Below are 23,457 nucleotides of genomic sequence, written 5' to 3'. Positions count from 1 at the left end.
GTGCAGTAAAAACGTACAGTGGCGCCAGAGTAATTAAGGCATCTATCACAATGTCTTTGCACTCTACTCAGTACAATTAGTATAATAACAAAAACCACCAAATCAATAATGTACGTATTTAAATAGTTTACATAACCTGTACAAAATCTGCCTACCAGTACCTCTACAGCTCATGTTATCAGGAAGAACAACAGCATCGGTCATTTCAGCAAGTACTCCAGTACAACATGTTTACGTTCTGGCGCTGGGAGTATGGGGGACAACAAGACTTTTGGTCCCCTCACTTTCAGGTGTTATGGCAGTACTAGCTAATAAAACAGTGAGTAAAAGTATATAAAGAAGATTCAATATATTGGTCAAGTGGCTGCATCAAAGTGATGAGCTTCAAGCTCAGGAGTTCAAAAGTGTTAAGCCTGTGGGATGAGGGTGTCCCTGAGCCTGGTGGTGCAGGACCAGATGCTACGATGCTGTCTGCCAGACGGCAGCAGGCACAACAGTGTGAGGCTCAGGTGTCTGGGGCCCCTGATAATCCTGTTGGCCTTCCTCCTGCAGTGTAGGGTGTGGAGTTTCTCCATGGATGGTAGCTCTGCCCTGGTGATGTGTTGAGCAGTTATTACCATCTCTGTCATACCCTGCGGTTGAAGGCAGTACCACTGCCATACCAGCTGTTGATGCCATCGGTCAGGTTGCTCTCAATGGTGCACCCGTAGAAAGCGTCCTGGAGTCCCTGTGGAACCTCCGCAGCTTGTGGAAGAAGAGTCATTGGCCCATGTGTCTTTAAGATGCTGTCTGTGTGGTGGGTCCAGGTCAGGTTCTTGCTGGCGTGAATCTCAGTGACTCTCCACTGTAGTCCTGTTGATAGAGATGTCTTTCTCCTTATTGCTTCCCCTTGTCCACAATCAGTTACTTTCTGCGACCTTCTCTCTTTCGGCCGTCTCGTCACAGTGGTGTCAGGTCGATGCAAGACCACCAAGCTGCAGACACACAGAGCTCGGTTCACGCATGCATAATACAATTTCCATTACCGCATGTTCAGCAAGATCTCCTTTAATGTGTGCACACCAGAGATCTTAACAGGAAATAACGTAATCTCACCAGCAAGAGTTGTTCTTCTTTCAGGCTAGGGCGACGCAATGACGTAATCGACATAATCGATTACCTGAATGTGTTGATTCAAATTACGTGCATTGACGCAGCACACTGTTTCATACGGCGCGCGTCATGAGAGTGTGAGCAGCGCTGGGCATGTTGTTTTTTGTTCCGGTGCTCTTGTATAAAGTTAGAGTGTGCGCACTGCTCACCTGAGCAGCGCTTGTCAGGCGCGTCTGAGCTGCGTGTCAGCTGCAGCACGTCTAGAGAAATGGTGGCTTGCCGTTTTTTTAGGCATGACGCTCGCATTTGTTGAATCAATACCACTTTATACTGCAGTTTAAAGTCTCTCTCTGTCACAGAGATGAGGAAATACAAAGATGTTTGTTTTACCTCAACTTCCTTGCCTCCCTTTCAAAACAAAAGCTATCTAACTGTGTCTCTGTGGACAGAATGCCATCAGTTGCTGATACAATGCATTTTATTTTGAAACATTTACAGGACGTGGTTGTCAGCTGTGCAGGAGCTCGTATAACTTCATAAATGAGTGGAATATGTGCTTATAAATATGAAAATACAGCACTCATATCAGCAGGCAGCTGTATGCCTTAAGGCCCAGTTAAGGCTAGAATATTTTGATGCAGAAAGAATGTACTAGTTATAATTATTTCTGTTAGAGAAAATTATAGTGTTATTCAAATTGCACTAATTTTACTGTAAGATGTTTGGTTGGGCTGCTAGATTTGAGGTTTGTTACTGTAACAAAGAGTAACTGTTTTGTTACTCCTCCTAAACGTGACTTGAATTTTACATTGTTTTATTTATTTTGCTGTTGGATTGCTAAATGTAGATGCACTACATTCCTTTTACTTGAGTGGAACAAGCTCTTGCATTAATTTTATTTTGGAGAGACTTTATATCAGACTGTAAAACACAGATTACCAGTTAAGACTGGACTATTTTTTGTTGGGGAATAATGCCCTGCAGTGTATGACAAGTTTTAAAATGTTATTTTTAGTAAATTTGTTGTTATATTTATTGAGTAATAAAAAAAATAATAGTTAGCTCAATTAAAAAAATAATCAATAAATTAATCGATTAATTGAAAAAATAATCGCTAGGTGCAGCCCGAGTCTTCTTCATGTTTCATTTCCCATGAAATAACAAATAGATTCACAGACAAAAGAACTAATTTTTTAAAGTTTTAAAAGTTAATAGAGGCTTTATATTATATGACAAATTACAAACTTTTTAAATAATATATGTAAATTCAAGACTTTTTTAATTTTTTTACATTGGATGTCAAATGTTTGTAATTAGTTTGGAATTTAAATGTATAAAATTTCTTAAGTCTTCACCAATTCAAATGTTTCAAATGCTTCCATCAAATTTATTTATAAATGTTTTTTTTCTCTAATAAACAATGTGAATAGGCTATGCCTAAATGTAAGACCCTGAATCTATTTAAAGACAGAAAAAATAAAACACACTTTAAACCAATTAAACTGTTTATTCAATCGAGTGATGGAATGTACAAGTACTGTAATATAGTCTCCAAATAAAATACTATCTAGTTTTGTGTTAAACTGCTAGGTGACATTCTCTCACTCAGTATAGCACGGTCTCCTCCTCTCCTGCCCTTTTGTCAGCAGCATGGTTCATACAATCATGATGCTAACTTCTTTGTATATTTCTTCGTATCTAATGCTAATTTGCAAAGAGCAGCTACATTTGCCTCATTTATTCTGAACAGTAGGAACAAAAGGGCTTGGGACTAAGTGGTCCAGCCGGGATAAGGATGTTGGAATGGACTAAGAGGGACTAATGCACAGTTGGTTTTGGTCTTTTCAGAATCTGGAGGGAGCTGAAGTGAGAATATTCCAACCCCAAGTTAGACAGTTGCAACCTTGATTCATTGAAGGTAAGTAGGACTAACTCTTCTTGTTGTAAGTTTGTCATTATGAATACTTCATGGATTATACTCTGCTGCTCAACATACAGTTAACAAATTTTAATCAGCTAAGACTCACTAAGGAATACATTTGCAAAACATTATACAACATTATAGACTGTAGAATACGTTGACAAATGCATCAATTTATTAAGAAAAAAACTTTTTTTCTAGTATAATGCATTGGAAAAAATGCAAAAGGCAATGAAATATAATATACCTCAATACAATAAACACATTAAAATAAATTTAAAAAAATATATATACAGATGCAAATAAAAATTAATCTAATAAAAGAAACTATATAGAATTTTAGGCAAAAAAAACCCCAAACTCAGTGTTATATGATACAAATATGAAAATAACATTAACTTAATAGAAAAAACAAACAAAATAAATATAAAAACTAAACATATAAAAATAAAAATACAAATAAAAAAATCAAGTAACAAAATCTGTTCAAAATATATGGTAGAAAAAAAAACATAATTAATTTAATGTAATACAGATAGAATTGAAACAGTATATCAAAATACTAAAATGCATCGTATAAAACCATCTGTATAAAATTAAATTGAGTTTGCCAAGTTTTTAGTGAAGCAATCTGAACGCAAATAAAATGTCTACTGTGCACCACCAGTGCCTGTTAACAGAGCCCCTGTATTAAAACCATACTTTTTAATTCATTTGGCCAAAATGGATCTTACAATGTGAATGGAGTCAGTCAAAAGCAATGACTGGTATATATAGAGAACTCAAGTGTGAAATGAAGCCATGCATCCTCCACAGCAGAGGAGAGAGTGTCAGTGAAAATGATAACTGAGGTCTTTTTTGAAGGAGAAGATCTTAGATGGCTTTTCTCTTTTTGCTGGCTGCATGTACAAATTCAGAGCTAGAGGGAATGCAGTGAAAGAAATGATTAAGTAAAACATCTTACTTCTCTTAATTCACCCTGGAGCTGTTGTTCAGCAGGCAGTATCAAGTAGTTACAGCTGTGAATGATGTCATACTACCTACATACTGAGCTGAGCAAAACACAACCTGAAATTGTGTATTGCGAGACAACAGTGACCCAGCCATCATGTGATGTGTGGTCTGCATCCTGCAAGGTTTAAACTTACTGTCGCTGTCTGGCTGGACCACCGCCAAGCGTTCTAACGCAGCCCAACCAATAGACTTATAAAAGATGAATGAAAAATGATTCCAAATATAATATTTCCTGCAGATCTGCAAAATGACTTCTGAAGCAGTTGTGCTTCAGTCTTAAAGTGGGATCTGTTTTACAGACGCAGCAATGAGGTGGAGAATAATGATGAAGCTTTCATTTATGTGTTGTTTGTTTCACAGTTCACTCAGTCTATTGTTGACACACAAGTGTGAGGTGCATGAGATTTTTTTTTTTCCAGTCCTGATGCGCCATGGCTGGCTGGCAAATCAGCGGCAACACAAATGAAATGAAACAAACCAAACAGCTCCAGTCAGCTCAAACAAAACCAATAAAAACAAAGAATTACACCGTCCTGTGTAGTTAAAGCAGTTTTTGTTTTGATTTTGTTTTTTATCTCTTAGTGCTAGAAAAACGTAATGCTGTTGGGATTTTTGCAGTCTCAGACATCAGCTGTCAGTTAAACAGTGATGAGAGTTCCTCAGTATCTCTGTTGTAGTTTGAGCTTTTGTATGTGATGTAGTTTCACTTGTTTTTGAGCCATGGGTGTTACTTAACTGTTTACTTTACTACAGTACTTACTTTACTTACTAAACTGTGCAATTTGGCTTGATTTCTGTCAAAAATATTGGAAGAAGGCAATGACCCCCAGATTAGTAAGACACTGGTAAGGTTACAAGAAAATTACTTGAAAATTATTCACAAATAAATAAAACAAAAAAAGAGAGTAAAACAAAAAACAAACGTGTAAATGACCTGCTTGTGGAGCCAAACTCTTTGTTTTGAAAAAGAGCAGTCACTACTGTCAAGAATTGTAAAAGACAAAATTGGAAAAGTTGGAGTTCTTTGTTACTTAGATTTTCAGTGTTGCTGAGGGTTTAAGTTAATCAATGTCACTTCAGTGAAAAAATGTCAAACCATCTGTAATCGTATGCAATTCATGGAGAAACAAACCTGGTGAAAAAAAAAGAGTCCCACACACAAGACCATAATGATTGTACCTTATCAGCCCAGTCACCATACACAAAATAGCATTATACCTTTTTGAAAACCATGAATGTTACATTTGCATGTTTCAAACATAAACACACACACACATCTGCTTTTTAGCCTCCAAAATTGGGTGTTTTTAAGGAACCTGCTGGTGTGTTTCCAGTGCCTTTTAGGCTTCAAACTTGGGTGTTTAGTGGTGTCCATTGGCATTTAAGGCTCCAAACAGAGTGTTTTGTAGCAACCTGTTGGTGCTTTTTTCATCCACTTTTTAGGCTCCAAATATGGGTGTTTTGAAGCAACCCATCGCTGTGTTTCCATCTGTTTTTTTCCGCCTTCAAATGTGGGTGTTTTTCAGCAACCCGTTTGGGTGTTTCCATTGCCTTCTAGGCTCCAAATGTGGGTGTTTTGTAGAGATCCAATGTAGTAATTCTATCGTCTTTTTTAGCCTTCAGAAAAGTGTTTTTTAGCAAGCTGTTGGTATTTTTTCATCTACATTTTAGGCTCCAAACATGGGTGTTTTGTAGCAACTCAGTGTTTTCATCTGAGTCTTAGGCTGCAAACTTTGTGTTTTAGCAAACCATCAGTGTGTTTCTATCCGCTTCTTAGGCCTTTAACTTGATGTTTTGTAGCAACCTGTCAGTATGTTTCTGTTGCTTTTTAGGCTCCAAACAGTTTTGTTTTGTTTTGTAGCAAACAACCCTGTGTTTATCATCAGCTATTTAAGCTCTAAACATGGGTGTTTTGAAGCAACCTGTAGGTGCGTTTCCATACGCCTTCATGGCTCCAAACATGGATTCTTGAAGCAACCTGTCTTGTGATTTTCCATCTGCTTCTCAGGCTCCAGACTTAGGTGTTTTTTAGAGAACCATCTGTGTGCTTCGATCTGCTTTTTAGGCTTATAACCTGGATGTTTTGTAGCAATCATCAGCATGCTTCCATCGACTTATGAAGCTCCAAACGTTTTAAATTTTTTTTGTAGTGAGCCATCTTGTGTTTTTCATAGGCTTTTTAAGCTCCAAATGTGGGTGTTTTGTAGCAACCCATTGGCAGGGATTGTGGGGATTGTGCCCCTAAAACCACATATTTTAAGCCAAAATATGATCCCCTCTTTTTCATAACCAAGAGGTTTTTATGCCTAAACCCAACCATATGGTAACCACAGTGTTGTTGAAACTACACAATGACATACTAATACTGTAAATCTATTTCAGATAATCTTTAAAAACATTTGCCTTAATAATAATAATAATAATAAACTTTATTTATATAGCACTTTTCAAAACAAAGTTACAAAGTACTTTGCACATAAAACTGTGAGAAAGATAGAATATAATAAAGATGATAGTTGTGACAAGGATTCTAACATTTCCAATAATTATTAATATTGTCAGAAAATTCAATAATTCGAACAAAATAAAATTGTGAAAATGATAATTGCAATAACAGCCTGAGAATGTTAAACCAACCCTGAGAAATGTGAGGAACACAATCAGCAAGAATTCAAAGCAAAAGTGAAGTACAACAGTTAAATGAAGATAAAAGCACCAGAGATAAAATGAATAAGACAATATAACTAACTAACTGTGAACTAACTAACTAATTGGGGCAATTAGTGTTACATTTCACCACAGCTGGAAATTGTCAAGGAAGCAATGTTCCTTCTTTATAAGAACAATAGACTTCATGTCTGAAATGCTTTTGTTATTACAAAAGCTGGATCGAAATGTGTGATGGAGACCAAAGTGATGCAAATATGGTTTTCTGTGTGTTGTGATTATTATTGTTGTCAGTTCTTTCAAACAAATATCGGAGTCTGTGATTTGTGATGTTTTCAGAGGGAAACTGGTGAAGGCCAAAGTCCTGAAAATACAATTTTCATGCAAATTCAACTCTTGGTAATTTCAGCTATAATTTGCTCTGGATGTGTGCACAGTCTTTTCCTTCAAGATGTGATTTATTTTGCCCATGTGGTATGCAGTCAATCCTGCCTCCCATGATTTACATTCATGTGTAACTAATTTGCAATAGTACTTTATGTTCAGTGGCAGCATTTAGTTCCAAAGCAGGGAGTAGGCTGACATTCATGTGGCACATGGAATAGAGATAGAGAAAGCAGGAGTGGAAACTTTTAAGCAGGGGTGTCAAAATATTTACCCTGGGTGGTTGTGAACAATACAGTATAAGTTTATGTACCACAAGGTTAGGCAACTTGACTCTCCTTCTCTTCTTGATCTAGCATTCATCTTAAACAAAGTAATATTGTTTGAGTTTGGAGAACGGCAGCCTTCTCCTTGCAGATGGGAATGACATCTGAGTGCCAAAGTCTGCATGTTCAGCTTGCTAAATATTAAACATAAACGAATTTTCTTGATAGCATGCCTTTCAGAATTTAACAAAGTTTACAAAAAAAGTTTAAAGAATTAACCTGTAATTTGTCTTGATCCTGCTACATCTTTGGAAAGGATGAGTTGATTAAAATCAGCAGCTACCATGAAAATTCCATCCAGTTGCTCAGGCATGTTGCTGCTGATGATGAATACAATTCCTGCAGTGCAGTTTTTGAAGTCTTGTGTCCTGTCGGCTCTGAACAAGGTCCGCCCATCCAGAGCAACATCTTGATCTGGGATGTTAGGAGTTAACCATGTCTCGGTGAAGATGTGCACAGAGAAGTCTCTGATTTCCTGTTGCTGAGTTAGCCTCAATCGCATCTCATCCACTTTATTCTCCTGTAAATGGACATTAGCCAGAAGAAGGCTTGGTTAAGGAACAGCTCTCGCTCCAAGTCGGGTCAGTCAGCCTCGCTCTGATGCTGGCTCTCCTCCCTCTCTTTGTCCGGTGCTTTCGGTTTTGTTTCTCCCCTCTGGTACGACTGGCCCCTCGGCGTATGCCATTGGTGGGGATTCTCTCCCGGTCTGCTGCATTCAGTCCAAAACCCACACAACTTTTCTTGACGTTAATAAATTCTTCTCTATCGTTGAAAAGTCCTACTTCCGTAGATATATAACACAAAAGTAGCAAGGATTTGCGGAGCTACTTGTTTGCTGCATCACCATGCACTGCCATTGTCATAGCAGGATAAAATTGATGGATGGATGGATGAATGGATGAATGTTTGGTTGGTTCTATACAGGGCAATTTGTGTTTTTGTGTGGGCCCCCGAGTAGTTTTTGTTGGTTGAATCTGCAACTTCTCCCCAAGAAGCTACTAAATCCTACACACTACACCTTTAAGTCAAAGTACAGAATTACAAACAGCAAAATGGCCCATGTCAGAATATTGAATTGTTGGATTATTAAATTGAAATGAATTTATGTGTAATGTGTGATAATGGAAGGATGAATAATCATTTTCACAATGCAAGCTGAGTGTAAATAAGGTTTTTTAGCCCAGCACTGTAAAGTTTAGGAACCCTTCATGTGGAGTAAAATGGAGTCTGACATGAGCAGGGAAGAGCCTGCACACTGGGGAAGGCCTCAGCTCTGAAAACTCTGCGCCTTACATGATTATTCCTGAATTGATCAAAGAATTAAAAATAGAAAAATATGGAAATGAGGCCAGCCTAAACATTGTTTCCTGTTGGAGCATGGATGATTTTTCCTCTTCAACAGTTTCATCTTATCCAGTAGGATTTCATTTCCAAAATGTCTAGACCTTGACAGTTTACTTTCCTGCTTCTGTGCACTCGCACCGTGCAGTACAGGCCTGCAGCAAAATGTTTCCTCCTCCTCCTCTGCGTGCCACTGTAGACCTGATCCCAGCCAACCTCAGCGGCGCTTCCTCGTATCATCGGCTGGATTTTATGCTGTCCACAGCACCCTCGCACTTGAACAATTGATTATTGCTGTCCGTGATTCTATACAGGTACTCTGAGCAAAGTAATGGATGGACTGCTGTTTCCTCCTCCGAGTTAACTGGAAGATCTGGCGGGTATGATCACACGCAGCTCATTCCACAAGCAACACTTTCATCATCCAGCACTGTTTCCTGTGGATCCACATTTTCCCTGACCTTTTGATATCACCTTTAATTTCTACCTCAGGGAAAAGTAAAATACCTTCACACTCGGCGCCTGCTAGTTGGCTCGCCCTACACTAGATTAAGTCGTGATATTCACACCAGCCTCTTATTTTTCAGATGTGGGGCTTTGAAGACTGATTAAGAAATTAAATTTAAGTAAAAGAAGTATAAGAAAAACATAAAATGCTGACATGTAAATGAGGTGAATAGGGTCATGGAGGAACCTCTGTCATAATGAACATACAGGAGATACACAGAATTAGACAGACAGGCAAAACAAAAAGAAAACTGAAGAAAACTGAACAAGTTAAACACATATGCACACCACGCACAAACACGCACACATGCATATATATATATATATATATATATATATATATATATATATATATATAATAAATTATTAGTATTAACGTGTTTTTCGTGAAATCGCAATGTGATTAAGGTCCATAATTAATGTGTTACTCTTTTTTTAATCGTGTTAATCACCGTCCAACATTTCCGTCTTTAGTTTTAGAGCTAGAGTTATGAGGCGGAATAATGCTCCAAATTTAGGCAACATTTTGGTAATGGAAAAATGGCATGGCCATTTCACAGGGGTCCCTTGACCCCTCAGTCCTGGCGGTGCTTTTTGTGGTTGACTTTGGACATTGGTGGCATTTGGCCACCTTTCACTCAACAGGATGAGGAATTCAATTCAGACTGAGGATTTCTGGAGCAATTTCAGTTACCTCCAAGGATCATGGAAGAATCATCTATCTATCTATCTGTCTATCTATCTATCTATCTATCTATCTATCTATCTATCTTAAAATGACTTAACTGTGAGGAATGGTGGGCAGTAAATACCTGTGGCTTCCTGTTACACCACAGTGCCACTCTTTTCTTTTTTTCTACACCTGATAATGTGAAGGAACACTGTTAGCGATGTGCTGTGACTGTGACTAACTGTTTAATGGCTCTAACAGTGCTGATAAATTAAAGATACTATATCCTATGGCAGTCAGCTATTTAAATCCCAATAAAGCAGTAGCTTAGATCATATGCATAAACAGACAAGAATTTAGATCTGATTTAAAGTTCACAGCAAATCTACAGGAGCTATCAAACATTTAGAAATGATCTACCTCATTTTCATTTACCCTTCAGGGCAGTTATTTCAACATGGCAGATCATTTTACTTCCATTACATCTTAAATGTACTAACAAACCCACATCTGTGAATCTCCTACAGTGTATTAAACGTGTATGGTCAGTTTAAACACAATAATATATTTAGGACCAGGGTAAAATGTCCAAAAGGAAGACACCAAATAGCACAAAAGGGGAAAAAATACACTTGGTTAGTTAATAATTATCTTTCCAAACAACCATGCAGCCTGAATATTCCCATTACTGTTTGGGGGGGTATTTTATGTTGCATCCAGAAAGCTGCTAATTAAAATCCATACCCCTAATGAGTTTTTAGCACCCCTATTGGTTAACATGATTACCTAAGATAAGAGCAGTAAATTGGGGTCCTTTTAATTAAGTGTAAGATTTACAACCGTTTTTACTGAAGAGGCTTTAAATTGACTCTCCCTCTGTACTTCCCATGGCCACGCAGCTTCACAAAGGGTCAGATCCGTAGATTTAAGTCCTCTGGAACAGCGATTACAAATTCAGCTCCATGCTTTGTACTGGGATTGATTGCTTTAGAGGGAAGAGGTGTGAAGATGCTGTGACACAAATGCTTTCTCCTTGTGAAGTTTATTTAGGTTTATGCTCTTTTGAATGAATTTTTATTTGTTTATTAAAAGGGTCCCCATAAGCAGAAGCCTAGGCAACAAGCTAGTCAGCAAAACATTACATTACAACAAAAACAAACAGTAATAAAAATTAATAATAATAAAAGTAATCAATAAAATAAGTAAACAAATAAAAACTAATAATAATGCAAAAATACAACTTCTTTAATGATAGTAATCAAAAGATAATAATAATTAATTCACTAATCAATCAACCAATTCAAATAAAATTAAACAAAAAAAACAACCAAGTCTTATTCTTAACTATCATACTCAAAAGTCAACATAAAACCACCAACTGAAAAATAATTTGTGAACAAATTACCCATTAACCAACCAACACACCACAGCTGCTCATTTAATTACAGAATGTACTGATCCACAATTTTTGCCAAATCATGTATGTATCATGCATGTTGATATTTTTTAGCCTGGCTCTAGAGATGACATGGTGACATTCACACTCCCCAAGGAGCCAGTATTCCAAAACTTGCAATCTGGATCTGAATGAAATGTCTGTTTATCCAAGTATTATAAAAACCTTTGCAGGTTGGATTATCAGGTTTTGGTTTTGTTATATAAAGCACTTTGTGTTACAGTTTGTTTGTATGAAAAGTGACATACAAATGAAGTCTGACTGATTGACTAATTGATTAATTATTTCAGTAAAAGTTGGTTGGTTTGTCAAAATTCTTGCTTGGTTTGTCATAGTGCGAGCGTTTCTTTAAGTACTTCTTTCAAAATTAAATTTCAAGCTCATACTTTTTGTTTTTTAACAAATGTGGCAACACTGCCGTAGGGTAACCTGCCGACTTCTAGCTGGTTGCGTCTCTAAATATAGAACAGCTGGTTTTCCCAGTGTGCCACATAAGATTACAGGAAGGTCTCCAGCAATATCATAAATATTTATAAATTTGGTTATATTTTATGAAACTAAAATAAGGTTATTGTCTGCCTGCAGCCCTTGAGGATGTCCGAGCAGCCATCACCTCCACCTTTGCCTGGCGAATGTGCCACGCAGGGGGTCAGAGAGCTGAGGATGACAGCATGCGACTGGGTAGCTGTCAACAAAAACACTGACACATCACCAACAATATGTAAATAACATGTGAAACACAGTATTCACTCTATGTGGTTTCTGTGACATGAGAAATAGGTCTACTTTAAAAATACTGTTGTTTGAAAATGGGCAAACAGAGCTTTAGTGCAGTAGTCCCACCTCGTGGAACAGCCACAGCACACTGCTGGAATTAATGTTGATTACCTCATAGAATGACTCTGGAAGCAAACACCTATTTACAGCGTCTGTGCAAATGTCCCTGCTTTGACCTGGCAAAGCAGTTGAGACAAGATCATCAAACGGACCTAAAAGGTCGTTTGGTCACTCAACATGTGTAGTTCACGAGCCCAGCCAGTATCCCAAAGAAAGAAAGAAAGTCCAAGTGAGTTTAGTGCCAAACGAGGCATCTCCTCCTGTTAGTTGTGTGTTGCAAGTTTAGCTTTTGAGTGAAATTTTATGGCTGTTGTAGTGCTGTGAAATCTGCTACACAGAGTGAGAGTGCTGAGAGGATGCATTCTTTATAATAAATATAAACTAGGGCTCTCAGCATTAACATATTAATTGTGATGTGATTAAAGTTTGTACGTAACGCATTAATTTTTTTAAATTGGGGGTGATCCTGGCCTACATTCCTGTCTCTAAGAGGCTGTGCCAGACTGAGTTGTAAAGCTCACAGGTTAGACTAACTTTTTGCTAGGGAAACAGCATAGCCTTTCACAGGGGTCCTTTGACCTCTAACCTCAAGATATCTGAGTGAATGTGGGTTCTATGGGTACCCATGTATTTACAGACATGCCCACCTCAGGCTAGTCCCATGCAGTTTTTGGCAAAGCATGCAGTTTTTTGCATGCAATTTAAATGTCATTTTCGCCTGAAGTATTTGAATATTTCTGCATATTGGGGTCCATAAACATACTTGAAATTTCTGCCACCTACGAGCTAAGCACACCAGTGCATCTAATCAGACTCAGCGGGCATCCACGTCACCAAAGATGCTAAAGCATTATTTTAGAGTGTGTTAAATGGAAGAAGTTAACTAGAGCGCTGCTAAACGGGTGGAAAGTGACTGCAGGCCAGTCAGCATTGTGGAAGACTCAGGTCCAAGTGACGTCCTCAGGTTGACATATGGACTAGTCATATGTCGTGGAACAATAGTTTTCATGCATACATGACCTGTATGGATCAGAGAAAGCAACTAAACTGGGACTCTTGAAAAGTGAAACATGCTGTCATTTGATTCTCAATCGAATCAATCTTGGAGAGAATTGCTCAAACTTGTTATTATGGACTTTGGAACAGATTTGAAATGCAAAATAATGCAATTGTCAACATGCAAAAAAAAATGCAATCAGTTGCAATTAACTATAGAAATTTTGCAATTAAATTATAGTTTGACAGCCCTGATATAAACCCACCACATACATTATTTTATGACTAAATACATGCAAAAGTGACATTTCCATCAGCCTCAGCTGTACCTTGTGTTTAGTGACAATTAGCAAATGTCAGCATTTGAGGAAAAAGTTAGGTACTACAATACAAAAAACACTTTGAGGAGCAATAACATTCATGTTTACATCCCAGTCTCTAGAAAGATATCCACCAATAGCTCCTCATGCTTGTGTTGACAAATCTGATGTTGTTTTAGTTGTCATTCAGTTTTCAATTTTTTCTAAAGTCTAGTTTTTTTTTACTTTTAGGTAACACCTAGTTTTCAGTTTTAGTTAACTACAATAACCTTGCTGAGGACTCCACTGCACTTCCCACCTGTCAGTCAAACAGTAGCTGCTTTAAACTGAAGCACATGGTCTGTTTTATCTGTTTAGGGATGTTTATTCTTGATAAACCACATCATTTTTCGTGCAACAGCCTATTTTCCCAGGAAAAACCTCTCTGTGGCAGGTGATTAGAGCACCAAATGTAAAAGCTTTCCTGAACTGGACATGTATTGAATCTATTGGCAAGAGGGAGCAGTAAAACAGACATTTACATGAAAAAAAAATGTCACAGATTATTAGTTGAAACATTCAGGATTCCGCACAAAAAGCCCATGATGTTGGCCCCTGTTTCCATGTGATTAAACAGCAATGCACAGAGTATTAAATTGTAGCGTGGCACAGACAGAGGCAGCCCCACACTGCCACTCTGGCCCTGGAGGTGACGGTGCCTTGGCCCCTTTGTCTAGGCTGCGGGGTAATTGCTTTTCTGCACCGAGGTTATTCATGTTTTGCGATTGGATCATCCAACCCAGACCAAGGGAAGCCACATTTGTGGCAAGGTTGGGTTGTTTTAGTGCTCTGCCTCTGAGCTGATTGTTTCAACGAGGCTCTGGAGCCACCAGCCAAAGCAGCCGATCATACTGGCATATTCTGTATTCTGCCTACCCCACTGTTAGGAAAACTGACTGCTTTTTATTAAAACTCATTTCCCGTCAGAGACACCTTTCCCCAGTCTATTTATTTCTACCTATGAAGCCTATTAATTTTTTTTTCTTTGACCCTGTTGGCTTTTAAAAACACAGCTGAGTCCTCTGTGTCTGTTCTAATGGGATTTTTCAAATGATTTATTCGTCTCTGATTCTCCTCAGCTCTGGTTTTAATTGGTTTTTGAAAAAAAAATGGCAAGAATATCTCGCATTGTGTCATCACAAACTGTGTGACATTGAGATGAACAGTTAGCATTAGTTTCCTGAATTTTAATGAGTTGGCTGTTTTCTAAACATCCCAGTTGTTGTACAATCGAAATCCACTGAACCGCGTTGTCATCATCTCAGTGATAAAACCCTTTAAAGTCCTCACTAAGAAAAAAGCGATGGAAAAAAAATACTTGGATTTGTATGTCCTCCAAACAAAAATCTATTTTATATTTTCATCTACTTTATTATTTTAACTGACCCCGAAGTATCTTAAATATAGGCCCTGACCAAACAGTTGGGATGGCTGGCAATGGTACAACAGAATCAAAATATCATATATAATTATAAATTGTTAGTATGTCAACATATATCAATTTGTGATCATGAAAACAGTAGTATTAACAGTGCTATAATTATTTTTCCTCACATTTACCATCTTAGAAATTGTGAAAAAATCACATTGATATAATTCCTTTCATCAAATATATAATAAAATAACATTTAATATATGGTATTAACATCAATGAATATTCATTCATTTTTATTTAATAAAAAATGAAAATGTGTTATCTGAACATCACTACCTTTACTTTGAAAGGCCAATTACAAAGTAATTTTAGCATATACTGTATATAATGGATTTTAAAAAATGTGTCATTTAACAACAATAAATGATCATTAGTTTATTCAAATCTCAGCAAAATTGCATTAGCTTAGCGTTACTTCCCTTACCATAAAAGGCCAAATCAACTGTTTGGTAGAGTATGGGTTTTCTGTTTTGTTATTTTTATTTGACCCTTATTAGATTTTTATTTTTTACTTAAAGTTAAATAAATCTGTTCAGTAAGTCGTCTTTTACTACATGTCAAAAAAATATGCCTACCTCATGTCGGGTGTGATTTTTCTTGTTACTAACTTCCTGTAGGAGGCATACTGAAAAGTTAGACGGTATAAAGACACAGCCTAGTGGATATTTGCAGCATAACATTCGTAAACCGAAGAATGGAGAAAGCACAATCAGGCTGAGTTTTTCCATTAAGATGCAGTGACTCAAAATCTGCTCTCAAAAATGATTTAGCAGGACATTTAACAGGACATTAAAGGGTTAAAATAAAATAAAAAATACATAAAGAAGAACACATAAGAAATTATTCCCATCAGATAAAAAACTTATTTGCCACTGCTAGTAGTTTTTATTACCCAGGCATTACAGTGAACTTACTGCGGCAGACAAAGTGTGTGCTCTCTGAATACTGACACTGATCTCAGACTGACATCTCACTTCATCCCGCCGTATATTTGTCTGACATTTTGCGCTGGGTCTTTTACAGATCCTGCATATAGGCTTTTTTGATTTTCTCCACACCCCTGGGTCACAAATTATCAGATTGTCTTGCTGACATTTGGCATGGTCAGAGTAGCTGATACCTGACCTTTCTACCAACTGGTCCCTCCTGGCTTCCAACCGTTGCCCAGCCTCGCTACACTAGCAGCAGTATGAATTGAACTCTTAAATATTCCGCACCTAGTTGACAGCGCCAAGATTTTATTAGGCTTATAAAACATGCAGGGCTGTGAAATTGATTGTCTCATTTGACCGGGAAAGCCAATGGTGTATGGAAAGTACACCTGGATACAGGGAGGTGTCAGTGGAAGTGAATTATTGATTGGGTGAGCTGTTTGATCGGCTTTGGAGACCTACAGAGAGTCGTGTTTGCCAGTTAAGGGCATTCATGATCTGCTCAGATGTTTGTCTTTGCATGGAGCTTTACAGCTAACACTTGAGAAGTGATGTTTATACATCAATGTCTGGGTCAACATGAAAAAAGCAGTGTTTGCACAGTTAAAGGAGATTTCCTTTATTCTAATGATTGATGTTCTGATAACTGGTCATAGACTTAGGGGTTATGTAATATTTCATACCTTTTTGAAATTTTAGCAGGGAATACAGTGTATGACAGTAAGTGCGTGGCCCTAACATCCCCCAAAGACAAGTGTGCTACTTATTTTCAGCTTCTCAGACTAATAAATACACAAAAGAAGCTGACAAAATGTTAAGAAAATTAATATTTGACAATTACCAGCTCTAAGTTGGTTGAAATAAATCCTTAATTCACAGATTTATATGGAAAAAACATGCTGTTATTCCCCACGGTCTCTCTCTGCTCTTGCTGGCCGCTAGCTGTTTACAGTCCTGTAACTTCTCCCTCCACCACTAGGTGTCTCAGTTTCTTTCAGCTCAGCTGCCTGGGGACCCCCCGGTCCATGCTGTGCACTACATACAAAGAGTTTAATAGAAAGAGGAGCGTCTGTATTTATGACAGTATTAAAAAAACATACCTTGGAGATTTCTAAATACCCTGGTATACCATAATACCTTGACACCACCCAAGTGAGAATGAGACTAGAAAATGTATATTGGTGGCAAGTAGCAGTGCTAATTCTGGCAATTATTTGTGGTTCAGTCTTGGTCTTGAGACAAAAATGCCAATTAGTTTTCGTCACATTTTAGTCATTTTATTTATTCAGAGTTTTAGTCTGGTTGTTTCATTTTATCTACATCGTGGAAAAATAATAGGTCAATGATTGTCATTTCATGATTGATCATCATGGTTGTTGTTTGAAAAATTTACAGTTGCTAATAGTACAAGCCTCCACATTTCCAGATAAACTTTTATTTTACATAAAATGTAAATACACAAAGTAACTTTGTGGATTAAATACTATGGCTAGCTAGCTAGCAATGAGAGAAACCTCTTTATTCATCTGATACAAAACATGTTACTCATTTAATGTATAGAGCGATTCAGCTTCTTCATAGGCAACCACCCTGGTATTTTCTTCCAGCAGGGAAAGAAAATGCCATAGGGATTTAAGGCTTGCTGGCTAATCTAACTATCTGCTTGTTTATTTTTAAACACCAGTTTGTTTTATATGAGTCATTTTACTTTGTCACGTTTATTCAATATGGAGTACACAGAGGACCTTACCTGTCTGTCACAGTTAGCACTGGAGAAAATATTTGTTGTTGCATTTGGGGGAAAAGGGCATGGAGGCAGAAACGTAGTTAGAGGACTGTCTCACAAGACAATGCAATTCAAAAGTGTTGGCTTCCAGTCACTGTTCTTCAGACTGAAGTAAAAAACTTTGCAGCTAGGGGTGGGACTTGTTGATGCCAGACATGGAAAATCTAGACATGTCTTTGGATGAGACTGACCCTGCTTGTGCAACTGCATCTAATTCTTGGCTTAGATTTCCATGCTGAAGACTGTTTCACCTTCCAAAATGAGCTAAAAAGGGAGGCTCCATCGAGCTGTCCATACATTAAGCAACAATAACAACCCCTGCAAGGAAATCAAAGCCTTTCAGGACAGAAATTTGCATTTCCTAGGATAGCAAAGCCATGACCCTTCCTCCTCTCCCTCTGATGACTGGATAGTACTCTAGTAGCTTTTGTTTGTTGTTGTCGCCTCATTGTTTACAATGAGGGGTTGTTATTGTTGCCTCATTGTTTACAATGAGGCGAGAGGAATGGGATTGGGAAGGTGAAAAGGCCAGGGTAAGCCAATTGGAGGTAAAGTGAGACAAAACGGGGCAGGTTATGCCTACGCAAGGAAACTCTAATTCACTTTCGGTACAAACTGCAATATCAGTTTGCCTCAGTGTAAGTCAAATCATCCAACAAATAACTCATGTTTGGTATTGCAATTAGCTAGCTTGATTTGTCAATAACTTGTCCTATTAGTAGATTCCTATAAAGTTAGCTACAATACAAATCTAAGTGGATAGTGAATATATTTTCTACATTTTTTGTGGACTAGGAGACAAGTAAATGTAATATTTCCTGTACATTTTCATTTCATATCGAACGCTTCAGCTGGCTCGTCCCAATTTATGTATTTATTCTCTTTCTTTTTTTTTATTGCTTATGTTGCATTTCCCAAATCTCTACAATGGAGGTTGTGAGCATAAAGTGATCATGACCCATAGGCAGAGCGGCCATGATTGTGAGAATTAGACCTTGGTGAAAAAATACTACACCTGCATTATTTTGTTCAAATGAAGGAGAATTTACCTCTGAAGCTGTTGTAGTCTTTAATTTTCAGAATACATTGGGATTTTTGGTGCTTGTTAGTTGATATGGAGCTGATCTGCTATGCAAACCTAAAGGGTTGGACTTGGCTGCCTCCCACACATCGCTGTCCATCAAAGGTTTGCTGAGTAGAAACAGTATGATTTTTAAAGTTGAATGCTCCCAAGGTGATTTTCTAAAACAGAATGTGTCTGTAATGGTTAGACTCAACGCTAGCATGGAGATTACTACCGCCCACTTGAATGAAAAACCGGAGAGGGGTGATTACTCTCATTGGCCCCTCAGCACCACCGACAGCAACACCACCACACACACATTCACCCACGTGCCCACACATACTCGCTGACCTTGGCCAAAGGTTTTGTCAATCAGGCAGGGGTCTCTTCCCACACTTGGGTGAACATTAGCTTTCAGCTGGCAGGACATCTCTCCGGAGCAGCTGCTTTGCTTCCTCCAGGACAAATCTGCCTGCTGGCTCATAGTAAAAGGTCCACACAGATGTTACTTTACCCCTCACCTCAACCTTCTCTACCACCGCGTTTCCACTTTCTGCCCAGGCAGCTGGGGTCAAAAATTGCAGTAATCAAAAGAAAATATTCATAACATGCATCTGTCTGATTTGATAAATGAACCCACTGGCTGAGTTAATGTAATAATGTTGTAGTTTCATACACAGAAATTTGAGCTTTTCTCATCACTTTTCTCAACAAAATTGATTCCATCTTCAACTAGAGTACAACTTGCAACTGGATCACTCCAGCTACAATACAGTGATCCGCGACTTAAAAACAAGGATGTTAAGTGGAGGATCCAGTGGCCCCTTCCCTACTCTCTACCGCTTTATTTCTGGCATTGTTGCTTGGACCAAAAACTTGGCCTTCATTGTGATATCTCATCTACATAGCTTTAAAGTTTCGTGACTGCAACTTGCACAGTTGAGATGCTATCATAGTGACAAAATCTGTCAATGGAGTAAAAATACAAACATCTGATAAAATGCTCAAAGGTGCTTTTGTAGTAGTTCCTGCTTGGATAGGTGCCACCAGGACAACATATTGCTGTGATCACACACACACACACACACACACACACACACACACACTCACACACAGACACAGACTAACTCAATGACAACAATACTAACTTGTCACAGTTGTTAATAATAGTGTTTGTGGGTTTTTTTTTAACCTCAGTTCCAGAGAGAATCCGGCCTCTTTTCTTAAGAAGATTTCAGAGACAGTTGTTTTAATTTGTAAATTTCCTAGTTTTAAAGTGTATTTGACTGGGACTTAAATGCAACAATGTGTTAAATGTTTCCCTAGTATGGACCAAATGAACTGAACTACAGAAATGAAAGCCCCTAGATAATGGTTCGATGACTCTGTTTGGGAATTTCTGCACTGGCTTCAACAACTAGTCATAAATTTCTACCATCTACATAGAGTCAGTCATTATCACAATATGAATAAGTATACTTTCCAACATCCATATCCATCCACTATGACAAATGTCTCAATAATTCCATACATATGAATCCAATGGATTCAAAGCACTTAACTGCGTTCCACTAAACACATAGTCCCTTTTTGTCTTGGTAGGTTTTTAATTTGAAATATCTGCATTTTGTGTTTCATAAATGGTAACTCAAGCAATTAAATAATGTCCATAGGTTGTTTGTACAAGCAGCTTATTGTGACACATATGATGTTTTGTGTAGGCCTCTAGTGGCTGTAATAATTATGACGGGAGCAAAGGAGGAAGTCGGGGGACACATCATATAAAGAGCGACAAATTCCACTCAGTAAAGTCTTTAGGATCAGGCCCCTAGTAAGTGCGCCAGGCTTTGAAGCCAATTTTCATCACCACCAGCTGACACACTGTGGCCCAAAATGACTTTTTCCCTATGTTTTTTTCTTTACTTGTTAAGCTTTCAGGATTTTAACCATTCAGTTAGATAACAGTTAGAAAGTCTAATGGAGCTGCACGTTTGAATCAGTTTATCCCCTTTAAAGTTTACAGAGTGCTGAACAGGGAATAGCAGGCTCAGCTTATTGAAGTTTCTAGGCTTAGACTGTGCAGTGGCAGTGCTGATCACCCGGGTGATTATAAATGGCAGTTTAACCATTTTAGCTTCATGCACCACTGAGCAACTTTCATAGAAATGTACGCCAATGCTGTTTCCAGTTATTTTTTATACATCCATGGTCAAAGTGAAGGAATGGGTCAAACAAACACAGGACTTCGATCCAGGAGACAACTGTTCGTGTCACATGTAAAACCAAAAGTCAATGTTGAGTTATTCTGAGTTAAGAATTTATGTAATTTCATGTTGCATAGCTTAGTTAACATTACGCTAGAACTTAAAGTCATCTTGTCACATAGCATCATGTTGTCGCTATGGCTTTATCTCATTGCCACACAGCGTTTTCCTTTGGCACTAGATTTCTCATCTGCTGCTGGCCAGTTGTTAGGGTCAGAAAGTGCTGTTAGCGGCTGTTGCACCATCTGACTGGAACAACATTTTATGTTGAACACACTCAACATAGCATCCACCTAGAAAGATACTGTATTTTTAGGTAGGTGTGGCTGGTTTTAAAGTGGGTAAAATACATTTTGATATCAACCTCTCTATACAGCATGGTAATGCTGAGCTGTGGGGTGCGTGCCCCATCTGTTTCTGCAAACTGGGAGCGCGCCCGCCACCAGCTACTTTATGTACAAACTCACTGTACATAAATAAGTGTCATACGGCCCCATTTCAAAACTCACAAAATATCACTTTAGAAAAACAGGAGTATCAGATCTGGACTCGGTAATGACAGATGTCAAATGACTTGGATTGGGACAAAAAATGTGATCATGACATCTCTAATAATGTACCATCATAATCCAATTCAGTTAAAAGTTGATTAAAATGAATAGTGACAAGTCCCCCAACTTTAACTGGGATGAAAGTGTAAATCTTAAGAAGTAAAATTTGCTTAATGTCTTAGATTCCGTTCTTTCATAGCACATCTGGGAAGCAACAACTGTCACCATCATTATTGCTAAGTGAATGTTGGACCGCAGAGAGGTTGTAAACAGAGTGCCATAAGCTGACTGTCCAAACAACACAAGGCTCACTTCACTTTACATTAGAAAACATGTCATGTTTGAGAACAGAGACAAAGCTCAAGATCTCATCTGATACAGCTGACAGGATTATAAGTGCATATGATGGATCTTGTCTGCCTGAGCTGCACAATTGATCTGCGATGGCTCTGAATAAGCTCAGTTTCATCAGCTAGTTCCTTCGCAATGTCACATCCCTGCCTTGACTTAATGCAGTCTTTTATAATACCACAAAGTCAATATCCTGATTTGGATTCCTCGCGGAGGCCTGCGGAGAGTAAGTCGTGGCTGTTGGTTGTAACCTACATTAACAGCAAAGAGATAAACTCATGCATCCCATATTATGAGACAGACCCATGCATCAGAGCTCATTGGGGTTATCAGCGTTCACAGATCTGTGCTGGGGTTATGGAGGAGAAATCTGATTATGTGAGACTGCAAGTTATTTCCCTGCAAAGCCAAAGCCGTCACAGACTCACATTACCAACAGCCACATGTGGAATTATACATGTTCTTGGAAACTGCGGATTATTAAAAATTACATTGTTAATGCAACATAATAAACAAATGGCAATTCAAACCTTTAAAATATTCTAATATGAAACTATATCAGTTAAGTGCTGCTATGTTTAAGTAGTCTTCATTTATGGATAGATTATGACAAAAACCCCTAGGCATTTCTATCATTTTTCCAACTTACTCTAGATGAAACCATGCCAACTTCCACATGAAAACAAGTGGACTGCCAGATACCAAGCCTGATGATGGCTGCTAGCCTACTGCTAGCCAGCACCATTGAAAGCGACTGCTGCTAGCTTGCAAGCGCAACCATGGATGTGCCCCTCCTTACTCCCCACTGCTCTGACTACAAAGACAGAAGGTTTGCTCATCCAGCCCATTCTCATTCCGAACTTGTTAAATACGTTTGCTTTGTCAGTGCTTTCAGCATACCAGTGTGACGCCAAAAGCCACATCTATCTGGAATGCGGCTGGACCCATCAGATGATAGCACGCCCAGACAGAACCGGTTGCGCTGGTGAACGGCTGGACGGCAAACACCAGGCACGTTTACATGCAATGCACACAGGCAGCATCACTTGAGAATGCAGCTAGACGGAATCGGTCGCGTGCACATGAAATGCCAAAGGATGGCGTCAGGTAATAATGCTGCTGGTGAAGACATAATATAAGGAGCACGAGTGCGCTTATAGGGTGGGTGTTAGGGATGGTGGATAGGATTCGCAACAACTGGCTGTCATGCAAGAGTCCAGAGTTCACTTCCCGTGTGGATGTGATTTTTTTTTTCTACACCTTTACATGTATCTACACCCTACTTGCCTAAACGTCTCCATCCATGACTTTGGTGCCTAATCCTAATCATCGTGATGGCTGGTGTTGGTTGCCATGTGCTCATGCTATATAAACATAAGGACTTTGCAGCATCATCCCACCATGTGCATTTGTTTACATCACGGTAACGGCATCCCAAAATGTAAATAGCCACCACAGACGTATACCTGAAACTTTATAAGTAGACGTGGAAGGTCACTGACAGA

The 23,457-nt window shown here is 38.4% G+C and overlaps 1 protein-coding gene across 3 annotated transcripts in view; it reads left to right on the top strand.

Moving 5' to 3' along the window:
- Nucleotides 1-23,457, top strand: part of LOC148189818 (uncharacterized) — a 191,403-nt gene that overhangs the window by 140,384 nt on the left and 27,562 nt on the right. For all 3 annotated transcript variants that reach the window (XR_015776340.1, XM_088076051.1, XM_088076050.1), the window contains one exon: nt 2,941-3,010. Coding sequence is in view for 2 of the 3 variants with exons in the window: in XM_088076051.1 (XP_087932177.1) it covers nt 2,941-3,000 (60 nt within the window). In the remaining variant the exon portion in view is untranslated. The remainder of the gene's footprint in view (nt 1-2,940; nt 3,011-23,457) is intronic.

This window comes from Plectropomus leopardus, chromosome 4, assembly GCF_026936395.1.
Source record: "Plectropomus leopardus strain MGB_pleo_1.0 chromosome 4, ASM2693639v1, whole genome shotgun sequence".
NCBI lineage: Eukaryota > Metazoa > Chordata > Actinopteri > Perciformes > Serranidae > Plectropomus > Plectropomus leopardus.
The sequence above is the reverse complement of the archived record's forward strand: the minus strand, read 5'-3'. Positions and strand labels throughout refer to the sequence as shown.